General features: G+C 38.9%; 1 protein-coding gene across 3 annotated transcripts in view; it reads left to right on the plus strand.

Annotated features, from left to right (window-relative positions):
* The window catches only part of LOC126328952 (uncharacterized), a 130011-nt gene that overhangs the window by 10533 nt on the left and 106998 nt on the right, over window positions 1-12480 (plus strand). For all 3 annotated transcript variants that reach the window (XR_007562188.1, XM_049996121.1, XM_049996086.1), the window contains exon 2: window positions 8271-8359. Coding sequence is in view for 2 of the 3 variants with exons in the window: in XM_049996121.1 (XP_049852078.1) it covers window positions 8300-8359 (60 nt within the window). In the remaining variant the exon portion in view is untranslated. The remainder of the gene's footprint in view (window positions 1-8270; window positions 8360-12480) is intronic.

The following is a 12480-nucleotide window of genomic DNA, read 5'->3' on the forward strand; positions in this document are numbered from 1 at the left end:
ATGATCGTGAACTGTTTCATTCTTAGTGACAAATGGTAAGAATCCTTCTTGCTGGGAAAGGTTCAGACACACTGTAGGGAATGGGCAAGCAAATGGTGCAGTACAGACATTTGTAGTGGTAGACGCAGGCGGTGCTGTTAGAATTTCAATGGATGGCGCCAGAGCTGCCGAGTCAACATGGAGTAGAGATGTCAACTTGGTTGTGGCAATGGGTGTAGACAGTCGACATGGCTAGTTAGGTGTTGCTGTCTTGCATGCAGTTCCTGCTCGATATCTTGAATTCTCTGTTAGATGACATAGTTGTCATGTTGTAAGTAAAAGTTTGTTTCATGTGTGTCGAAGCAGAATTGTTGAATGTGTTGAATATGGTCCATGGTGTGGAGGCACCATGAAGAAGCCGATGATCATCAGGCATATGTGCAGGAGTTGAGGGCTGGGGCATGAGGTGGGCTGTGCTGTTATGTTGAGTCACCAAGGTTGTGTGGCCAAAAAGCCTGTGGCAGGTCTGAAACCAGTTGGAAGTAAAGGAGAAAGTCTGCACTGATAAATGGTTTGGCAACATTTGCAATGATAAAAGTTGAGGTAAATACACTCCTGGAAATGGAAAAAAGAACACATTGACACCGGTGTGTCAGACCCACCATACTTGCTCCAGACACTGCGAGAGGGCTGTACAAGCAATGATCACACGCATGGCACAGCGGACACACCAGGAACCGCGGTGTTGGCCGTCGAATGGCGCTAGCTGCGCAGCATTTGTGCACCGCCACCGTCAGTGTCAGCCAGTTTGCCGTGGCATACGGAGCTCCATCGCAGTCTTCAACACCGGTAGCATGCCGCGACAGCGTGGACCTGAACCGTATGCGCAGTTGACGCACTTTGAGCGAGGGCATATAGTGGGCATGCAGGAGGCCGGGTGGACGTACCGCCGAATTGCTCAACACGTGGGGCGTGAGGTCTCCACAGTACATCGATGTTGTCGCCAGTGGTCGGCGGAAGGTGCATGTGCCCGTCGACCTGGGACCGGACCGCAGCGACGCACGGATGCACGCCAAGACCGTAGGATCCTACGCAGTGCTGTAGGGGACCGCACCGCCACTTCCCAGCAAATTAGGGACACTGTTGCTCCTGGGGTATCGGCGAGGACCATTCGCAACCGTCTCCATGAAGCTGGGCTACGGTCATGCACACCGTTAGGCCGTCTTCCGCTCACGCCCCAATATCGTGCAGCCCGCCTCCAGTTGTGTCGCGACAGGCATGAATGGAGGGACGAATGGAGACGTGTCGTCTTCAGCAATGAGAGTCGCTTCTGCCTTCTTGCCAATGATGGTCGTATGCGTGTTTGGCGCCATGCAGGTGAGCGCCACAATCAGGACTGCATACGACCGAGGCACACAGGGCCAACACCCGGCATCATGGTGTGGGGAGCGATCTCCTACACTGGCCGTACACCTCTGGTGATCGTCGAGGGGACACTGAATAGTGCATGGTACATCCAAACCGTCATCGAACCCATCGTTCTACCATTCCTAGACCGGCAAGGGAACTTGCTGTTGCAACAGGACAATGCACGTCCGCATGTATCCCGTGCCACCCAACGTGCTCTAGAAGGTGTAAGTCAACTACCCTGGCCAGCAAGATCTCCGGATCTGTCCCCCATTGAGCATGTTTGGGACTGGATGAAGCATCGTCTCACGCGGTCTGCACGTCCAGCACGAACGCTGGTCCAACTGAGGCACCAGGTGGAAATGGCATGGCAAGCCGTTCCACAGGACTACATCCAGCATCTCTCCGATCGTCTCCACAGGAGAATAGCAGCCTGCATTGCTGCGAAAGGTGGATATACACTGTACTAGTGCCGACATTGTGCATGCTCTGTTACCTGTGTCTATGTGCCTGTGGTTCTGTCATTGTGATCATGTGATGTATCTGACCCCAGGAATGTGTCAATAACGTTTCCTCTTCCTGGGACAGTGAATTCATGGTGTTCTTATTTCAATTTCCAGGAGTGTATGTTGAGGCCAATGTCTAGTGTGCTTATCTGTGTTCCATAGACTCAAATTGTATATTGTTTGCTGCATGGAGTGGGAGAGGTTTGTGGGCTGTGTTTTACATGGTGAAGAGGGCAGTAAAGTACTGACCTGTGAGCCAGTGCCAGTGAAGTTTAGTTGGCCACTGATGTGGTCACATACAAAGTGTGTGTTGTTAATAGAGTGGGTCAGGTGCTGTTCATTGTTTTTGTAAGCGTTCAGGCAATTTAAATATCCTACATGGTCTGGTGTGCCTGTTGTGAACCATGCATAAAGTTGTGGAAACTGCACAGTGGAATTGGTGTATCGTGCATGGTACCAGGGAAAGCGATTCAGTGTGATCAGCAGTGTGTTGCACAGGTACAATGCGGTTAGCGGTGTTCTGCTCAGGCGCCACGTGGATGGTGGATAAGCGGGGGTTGTAGTGGCTGTGTGAATGTCATTTCTCTGGCTGAGTGTGGTGCCATCGGTGTCGGTGGAAGTCGGCTCAGCTCGTGGTAGGTGAGAAGTCTGTTGTACAGCTGTTGTACATAAATAATGTCGGGAATAATGTTATTTATTTATTTACATGTCAAGTTTCGTAGGACCAAATTGAGGAGCAAATCTCCAAAGTCATGGAATGTGTAAGTACATGAAATTACAATGTAAAAGTAATAGCAGATAAAAATAAAATGTTTATGAACACGAAAAAAGTCAAGCCATAAGTTTAACTAAATGCAATCAACAATATAACAGGAATCAGCTTAATTTTTCAAGGAATTCCTCGGCAGAGTAGAAGGTGTGACCAGTGAGGAAACTCTTCAGTTTTGATTTGAAAGTGCGTGGGTTACTATTAAGAGTTTTAAATCTTTGTGGTAGATTATTGAAAATAGATGCAGCACACCTTTCTGCACAAGAGTTAAGGAAGTCTGATCAAAATGCAGGTTTGATTTCTGCCTAGTATTAACTGAGTGAAAGCTGCATATTCTTGGGAATAAGACATAGAAAAACATTTAATTAATACTTCATTTCCTGTATGTAGCTGAATCACCTAACATATTTTCTTTGTTCACACATGTCAGACAAAAAATGCACAGACAGCTATTTTACATCACCATGAGAAGCTCTTCAATCCTTCAACTGCTTTGTTTTCAATGTACATACATCAGAACAGAAAAAATTGTTCAAATGCAGACAAAAGTGAATAATTTTCAAAGTCTAGAACCTCAAGAAGAAACAAAATTATTTGTACAAAATATCTGTTTATTTCATTATTTTTGTAAAAACTTAAAAACCAGCCATTGTACATGTCTTATTGGACAATGACTGCTGTGAATAATTTAATGGTACAGCTGAGAACACAAAAATGTTTTCCTTCCCTGGACGTTTCATCTATTTGGTAAATGCAGTACTTTGCCACTACAATGTGTAAAATGTTAATTTTAGTACACCTGAAGCAGATCTTTCTTTCTCGTAATTACCATGTCTCAGTTTTGTGGTGAAAAACTTACATTTACGTTAATGTTACCACAGGCATATAACGTGCAGTACCTTTTTAATGATTATTAAAAACTACAGGGTAAACTGCAGGCTTTGTAACTTTTCAGAGGTTTTTTTTAATTTTTTTAAAGCATTGACGTTATTATGAGATTAAATATCTTTTTGAAGGCATGCTGTGATACAAAATGGATAGTGAATGTGATCCTAAAGTACATATTATTATTTGAGGAGATTTAAATATCAGTATGCTGAAAATGGGTGAAGTCAGCACCAGGTTCATGAATATCTTGTACAGTTATGGTATCTCACAACGGGTAACAAATGCCACAGGGGTAACTAAACACTCATCTTCAATGATTGACCATATTCTAACAGATATTAACCATAAATGCTGTGAAGTAACTGTTAAAAACCGTGGGATATCGGGCCACTTTGGTCAAAGTGGAAAACTTAAAATATCTACAAAGCTACAAGCAAAAGTGCTTAGCTACAGAAGGTTTTTTTTTTTCTAAATCAAAAAGGTGTGGATTTGCAACACAGATGACTGGCCAGACATGATCAAAAGTATATTCAGGAACACATGTTGTTGTTGTTGTTGTTATTGTTGTGGTCTTCAGTCCTGAGACTGGTTTGATACAGCTCTCCATGCTACTCTATCCTATGCAAGCTTCTTGATTTCCCAGTACTTACTGCAACCTACATCCTTCTGAATCTGCTTAGTGTATTCACCTCTTGGTCTCCCTCTATGATTTTTACCCTCCACACTGCCCTCGGGTGCTAAATTTGTGATCCCCTGATGCCTCAGAACATGTCCTACCAACTGGTCCCTTCTTCTTGTCAAGTTGTGCCACAAACTCCTCTTCTCCCCAATTCTATTCAATACCTCATTAGTTCTGTGATCTACCCATCTAATCTTCAGCATTCTTCTGTAGCACCACATTTCGAAAGCTTTTATTCTCTTCTTGTGCAAACTATTTATCGTCCATGTTTCACTTCCATACATGGCTACACTCCAAACAAATACTTTCAGAAACGACTTCCTGACACTTAAATCCATACTCAACGTTAACAAATTTCTCTTCTTCAGAAACCCTTTCCTTGCCATTGCCAGTCTACATTTTATATCCTCTCTACTTCGACCATCATCTGTTATTTTGCTCCCCAAATAGCAAAACTTCTTTACTACTTTAAGTGTCTCATTTCCTAATCTAATTCCCTCAGCATCACTCGACTTAATTCGACTACATTCCATTATCCTTGTTTTGCTTTTGTTGATGTTCATCTTATATCCTCTTTTCAGTACACTGTAAATTCCGTTCAACTGCTCTTCCAAGTCCTTTGCTGTCTCTGACAGAATTATAATGTCATCTGTGAACCTCAAAGTTTTTATTTCTTCTCCATGGATTTTAATACCTACTCCGAACTTTTCTTTTGTTTTCTTTACTGCTTGCTCAATATACAGATTGAATAACATCGGTGAGAGGCTACAACCCTGTCTCACTCCCTTCCCAACCGCTGCTTCCCTTTCATGCCCCTCGACTTTTCTAACTGCCATCAGGAACACATGTAAATGTAAAATTCAACAAATTCAAGAATATATTCAAGTTAAAATTTGAGGAAACATTTCCTAAAGTAGTACTGTTGGGCGATCTAGTAGGAAGACTTGGGTAACAAAAGGTATCAGAAAATCCTCTGAAACACTCAAATATCTGAGATCTATCAAAAATAATAAGAGTGATGCAGCCTTCTTACAGTTTTTTCTCAGGTACAAGAGGACATACAGAAAACTGTTGCAGGAAGCAAAGAGAATCCAAAATGAAAAGACCATACAGAACTCAAACAATAAAAGCAAAGCCATTTGGAATATAGTACAACAAGAAACTGGTAACTCAAAATCAAGACAGATGGACATAAAAATTAGAAATAAAGGTAGTTTAATAGATAATCCTAAGGGCCTGGCAAACTTTATAAACAACTACTTCAGTAATATAGAAATAAAACTGCAAGAAAAGCTTCCTAAAACACAACAAACAATGGCAAAGAACTATGTATCTCACACAATCAGTGGCATTGTACATAAATTCAAGAGTAAATCATCCACAGGTTTAGATAAAGTTCCAATTTGTATACTAAAAGAATGTGATACAGAAAAATAGAGAATTACAGACCAGTTTCATTGCTGTCTTCTTTTTCAAAAATAATGGAAACTATTATGAAAAACAGACTTATGGACTACTTAAATAAATACCAACTCCTATGCAAAGAACAGTTTGGTTTCAGGACTGTAAATGGAACAGAAGCAGCTATAGAAAAATTTACAAGAGTAGTTCTAGAAGCCCTAGATAAAGGAGAACAAGTAACAGGCATTTTCCTATATCTCAGCAAAGCATTTGATACAGTTGACCATGAAATACTACTAGGTAAATAAATGGTTTAGATCTTACCTTGCAGAGGGTGGAGATATCTCAAATTTCAAGTAGCTCAAATAATTTAGTGAAACATCTTTCAGATGAAGAATATTTGAACATTGGAGTACCTCACCACAGCAGGTAACGCAAGGAGAAACAGTATTGTTTACTGATGACAGCAATGTAATAATTACAGACAGGACACCAGAAATGTTAACTGTAAAAGCTGAAAAGGCACTTATGGAAGCTTACAATTGGTCAAATAACAACAAAGTAACCTTTAATGTGAAGAAGACTAATAATGTAAACTTCTATATAAAGAAAAAACTGAATATGACAAAACTTAAAGTTCAAAATGAAACCGTAGAGTGTGTAGCCAGCACAAAATTTTTGGGTATGTATGTTGATCAACAATTAAAATGGGATGAACATATTAGGATGCTTGGGGAAAAAATTAGCACAGCATGCTATGCCTTACGAATATTAGTCACCGTATGCAGTAGTTCATGCCAGAGAATGACATACTTTGCACACATACAGTCTATAATAAGTTACGGCATAAAATTCTGGGGTGCAAATGCCCAAAATGTGAAATATATGTTCAGATTGCAAAAACGAGCTATCAGAATAATGAGCAAGAGTCACAAAAGAGCACATTGCAGTGAGCTATTTAAAAAATGGGGTATTCTGATAATCCCAAGTGAATATATCTTGCAAACTACAGTTTTTATTCACAAAACTATTGAGCAAAACTTATCAAACAGCTGCATACATGATCACCAAACCAGAAACAGTAATTGCTTGTACCTAGACAGAATGAATAAATCTAAAACCCAAATCACTATGTTTTAGCAAGGTGTCAAGATATACAATAAATTTCCAAAAGAAATTAAAGGCATTAAGGAACTCTGTAAGTTTAAAGCATTCCTTTTAGAATATTTATTAAAAAATAGCTTTTACTCGATTAGAGAATTCATGCAGCATAAAACTGGCATAAACAAATAATCAGGTTAATCAATTATAAAGTGGACATTCTAGATTCTAATTTACCCATACAAGTATTAGTGGAGTCTTGTGATATATTTCTTTTGATTGAAGCAGGTTCTTCTGCATTATGTAATTCAATGATAAATTGTGTGTGTAATATACATAACTATATTATGAATTTATTTTATATAGCTTGTATTTCATTATCTTATATGACAAAATAATGCACATATGTATATACAATGACAACATCCATACAAAGAAATTTGTTTATGGATGAATGAATAAATAAATAAGTTCTCATGCTGCTGCATTGCAAGCAAAAGGAGGAAGAAGTCAGTTTTAGAAACTGTTAAACAGTACATAGTCAAATGGTTGTAAATAAAAGGCCTGTTGAGCTGTGGGCTAGGCATTATCAAAGACCTGACTTCAACTTTTTGAATTTGGCAACTGATGCAGAATTACAGCTTTATGTGACATCACTGTGTCAGGTGGTGACAGTTCACAGTATTGCTGAGTGATTGAAGACATACTAAACTGTATTCAGCAGGCAATAAAAGTCACAGGGGTCCAACTGAACACTAATTGTGTAACTGATCATCTAACTATCGCTTAGTAATTTTCCAATTACTCATGTACTCATAGTTTACAAGGTTTACATATCTGTTTTAAAATGTCCTTTACTTTCACCATACTTTCTCAGAAAATGACATTCAGAGGGTTTCGGCACCCAAAATTCCTCAATTGCCCTAGCTGTCAGCTGTCTTGACCTCATTTGATGTGTGACTCATCCCAGTTTCTCCTGCAAAGCTTGCAGCTCACTATTCCATATGCACACAGAGCTTTCTAAATCACCCCATTGGTAATAAATATGGAGTTGGCGAATTTCGTGCACTTTGTGTGTAGTTTTGATTCTTATTACATTTGTATTAAAGCTGTTAAGTGGTCTAGTTTCTATCTTAGTGAGCTACTGATAAGCCGTCTTCATTTTAAAAATGTTTCTGCTCAGTTTTCAACATTCTCACACCAATGATGTTTGAATTAAGGCATGTACTACCTGTGTGCAAGTGCTGAAAGAACAGTTTACATGGTACTGGAAATGTAGTTCATTATTGTAGTCTCCACAGCTTGTCATCAGTTGGAATTATACTTTTTACAGTTTCTTTAAACAAATATGCCTTGCATTAGGGAGTATTTTCACATCAAATTTGTCATACTCATCATCATGCACTGATTAATTGCTTGATTATGTCACAATACATGCGATTTTATATACAAATTTCATCTAAGTTTTGACTGTGAAGCAAGTTTAATAGACTAGACTTAAGTCGTTAACATACTCATGAAAATTTAACTTATTTTACAGGATCAAAGTTTAATGCTGATAATTATAACATGCTAAGAGATTCAAGACTGTTTTCTACAGTGACATTACTGAAGCACCTGGCACATCTAGTGAGTAATATCTGTTTACAACAAAAGATTTGCATGCAAAATTTTAATGATTTTTCCAATATTTTGTGAAATAATGAGTTGTGAGAAATATTATTAACTGCTTTATTTGTTAAAAGAGACATGAACTATGTCAGTTTTGGAATTTTACACCCCAGTATTAATAAACATACTGTTGCTTGTTATTTATTGCAAATTGTAGTAACTGTTTTCAGCTGACATTCTTGTGGCCTTTGCAGTGACATTAAAAAATAGATAAATAAATTGCCCGTCTTCAACATTTTCGTCACCTCAAAACACGAAGGAAGAACAGAAGCAATAGTTAAAATCCACATATTGACGTATTCCACATCTTAAATATCTCCTGTGAGATAGAGCCAAAAAATGTAATTTTTAAAAACTATATTTATGTTTTTAGAGAAGATGCATTGAATGGATTGGCAGCAGGCTGTAACATTAATAATTTTCACATACATGGTCAGTTTCAAAGGACAGTGAGAGGATGTTTTTGGACATGTTTTGTATCCTTGAAAGATTTGTGTTGCGTTGGGAGATGTATGAGTCTGTGAGTGGTAAGGAGAGAGAGAAAAAGTTCTCTCTGGCTTATATGAATGGAGAGGAGACACATGTTATGAATGTGGATTTTAAAGAGAGGCAGTTGGAAGAGTAAATAGGCAGTCCTTAGAGGAGATGAACAGGAAGATAATACCCAGAGACCAAAAACATAGTAAGGAAATAAAAAGTATTGAAAATGGCAATGCAGATTAATTAAATTGAGTACTCACAAACGATTGGCATGCAGTCATATGAAACAAAAAACAAAGGGAGTTTGGAAAAGAAGGTAATGGCAAATAATGTGTAAATGAAAAAGTGAGATGTGTGAGAAGGAAAATGGAGAGAGTTAAGGCAGACATTGTTGTTGTTGTGGTCTTCAGTCCTGAGACTGGTTTGATGCAGCTGTCCATGCTACTCTATCCTGTGCAAGCTTCTTCATCTCCCAGTACCTACTGCAACCTACATCCTTCTGAATCTGCTTAGTGTATTCATCTCTTGGTCTCCCTCTACGATTTTTACCCTCCACGCTGCCCTCCAATGCTAAATTTGTGATCCCTTGATGCCTCAGAACATGTCCTACCAACCGATCCCTTCTTCTGGTCAAGTTGTGCCACAAACTTCTCTTCTCCCCAATCCTATTCAATACATCCTCATTAGTTATGTGATCTACCCATCTAATCTTCAGCATTCTTCTGTAGCACCACATTTCGAAAGCTTCTATTCTCTTCTTGTCCAAACTATTTATCGTCCATGTTTCACTTCCATACATGGCTACACTCCATACAAATACTTTCAGAAACGACTTCCTGACACTTAAATCTATACTCGATGTTAACAAATTTCTATTCTTCAGAAACGCTTACCTTGCCATTGCCAGTCTACCTTTTATATCCTCTCTACTTCGACCATCATCAGTTATTTTGCTCCCCAAATAGCAAAACTCCTTTACTACTTTAAGCATCTAATTTCCTAATCTAATTCCCCCAGCATCACCCGAATTAATTCGACTACATTCCATTATCCTCATTTTGTTTTTGTTGATGTTCGTCTTATATCCTCTTTTCAATACACTGTAAATTCCGTTCAACTGCTCTTCCAAGTCCTTTGCTGTCTCTGACAGAATTACAATGTCATCGGTGAACATCAAAGTTTTTATTTCTTCTCCATGGATTTTAATACCTACTCCGAATTTTTCTTTTGTTTCCTTTACTGCTTGCTCAATATACAGATTGAATAACATTGAGGACAGGCTACAACCATGTCTCACTCCCTTCCCAACCGCTGCTTCCCTTTCATATCCCTCGACTCTTATAACTGTCATCTGGTTTCTATACAAATTGTAAATAGCCTTCCGCTCCCTGTATTTTACCCCTGTCATCTTTAAAATTTGAAAGAGAGTATTCCAGTCAACATTGTGAAAAGCTTTCTCTAAGTCTACAAATGCTAGAAACGTAGGTTTGCCTTTCCTTAATCTATTTTCAAAGATAAGTCGTAAGGTCAGTATTGCCTCACGTGTTCCAGTATTTCTGCGGAATCCAAAGTGATCTTCCCCAAGGTCGGCTTCTACCAGTTTTTCCATTCGCCTGTAAAGAATTCGTGTTAGTATTTTGAAGCAGTGGCTTATTAAACTGATTGTTTGGTAATTTTCACATCTGTCAACACCTGCTTTCTTTAGGATTGGAATTATTATATTCTTCTTGAGGTCTGAGGGTACTTCGCCTGTCTCATACATCTTGCTCACCAGATGGTAGAGTTTTGTCAGGATTGCCTCTCCCAAGGCCGTCAGTAGTTCTAATGGAATGTTGTCTACTCCGGGGGCCTTGTTTCGACTCAGGTCTTTCAGTGCTCTGTCAAACTCTTCACGCAGTATCGTATCTCCCATTTCATCTTCATCTACATCCTCTTCCATTTCCATAATATTGTCCTCTGTTACATCGCCCTTGTATAGACCCTCTATATATTCCTTCCACCTTTCTGCTTTCCCTTCTTTGCTTAGAACTGGGTTTCCATCTGAGCTCTTGATATTCATACAAGTGGCTCTCTTTTCTCCAAAGGTCTCTTTAATTTTCCTGTAGGCAGTATCTATCTTACCCCTAGTGAGATAAGCCTCTACATCCTTACATTTGTCATCTAGCCATCACTGCTTAGCCTTTCTGCACTTACCTGTCGATCTCATTTTTGAGACGTTTGTATTCCTTTTTGCCTGCTTCATTTACTGCATTTTTATATTTTCTCCTTTCATCAGTTAAATTCAATATTTCTTGTGTTACCCAAGGATTTCTACTAGCCCTCATCTTTTTACCTACTTGATCCTCTCCTGCCTTCACTACTTCATCCCTCAAAGCTACCCATTCGTCTTTTACTGTATTTATTTCTCCCATTCCTGTCAATTGTTCCCTTATGCTCTCCGTGAAACTCTGTACAACCTCTGGTTCTGTCAGTTTATGCAGGTCCCATCTCCATAAGTTCCCACCTGTTTGCAGTTTCTTCAGTTTTAATCTACAGGCATACATTATGAGGACAATAATGTGTTTTGTCAGCAAGGACTCTTAAGAAAATTTCTGATAGAAGCTGCATCTGGAATACTTGTCCGTCACTAAGACATTCACTGCTACACAGAGAGAAGTGAAAAGTTTTTCCCCATGAAGTAAGATTACAGTACTTAACAAACTTTTGTGGAGATGTTCATCACATAATGAGTGTAAAAGAGATAAATCATATAATGAGCATTGAACTTCTAATACCATTCAGAACTGATGTCCATCTGAGGATCGATTTCTTCAGGCACAAATTCACTCTTGTATTCATTGTGGCATTGAAGTAGATCAGTTGTCAAAATTTTACATTTGGAATCATTGAACACATTGCACGTTGCTCTCCTCATTTTTGTTTAGTTCAGCTTTTGTTTGTCAACTAGTTTTTAACTTTGCTTAAATTTGTGACAAAGATCTCTTTCCTTTTGTACCCACTTCTAACCCTTTTGAGCAGTCTTACAGCATGTTTTTTGGTCACATTAGTGCTGTTCTTGCCCCAGTGTGTTTTGTTGTGTACATGCACTTTCTCCATCATCAAAACACTACTGTTTTCATCAGCTTCTGGTACATCACTTGAATTGGCATAGAATTCATCATCACATGAATCACTAAGATCATTTTCTTCCAAAAATGCTACATTTTCACAGTTCCTTTGTGCGAGTCTTGTGCTGTTACTCACTGAGATCACAGAATGTGGACTGAATGGTTGTAAGCTCAAATTGTGGGCTAAAATTCATGAATATACCATTAATGTAATCTGGTGGTTTGGACATGGTACCACTACAGAAAGCAGCAAGTTTTAGAAGATGTATCGATAGATCTGTAGCACTGTATCCATTGTTGCAGTGCAATAAAGAAAACTGCCAAGACAACTGTAGCTATCATTGTAGGTGGATGGGTTAAAGTCTAATCATTGGCTTATGAACCAATCAATTTTTCCAAATAGTAACAGAAAATACATGAAGAAAATTGACCATGAAAAGTAGATCCATTAGACTTACTTAGTCAGACATTGCATACTGTAACAGCACTCAC

The sequence above is a fragment of the Schistocerca gregaria genome, chromosome 1 (assembly GCF_023897955.1).
Source record: "Schistocerca gregaria isolate iqSchGreg1 chromosome 1, iqSchGreg1.2, whole genome shotgun sequence".
Classification (NCBI taxonomy): domain Eukaryota; kingdom Metazoa; phylum Arthropoda; class Insecta; order Orthoptera; family Acrididae; genus Schistocerca; species Schistocerca gregaria.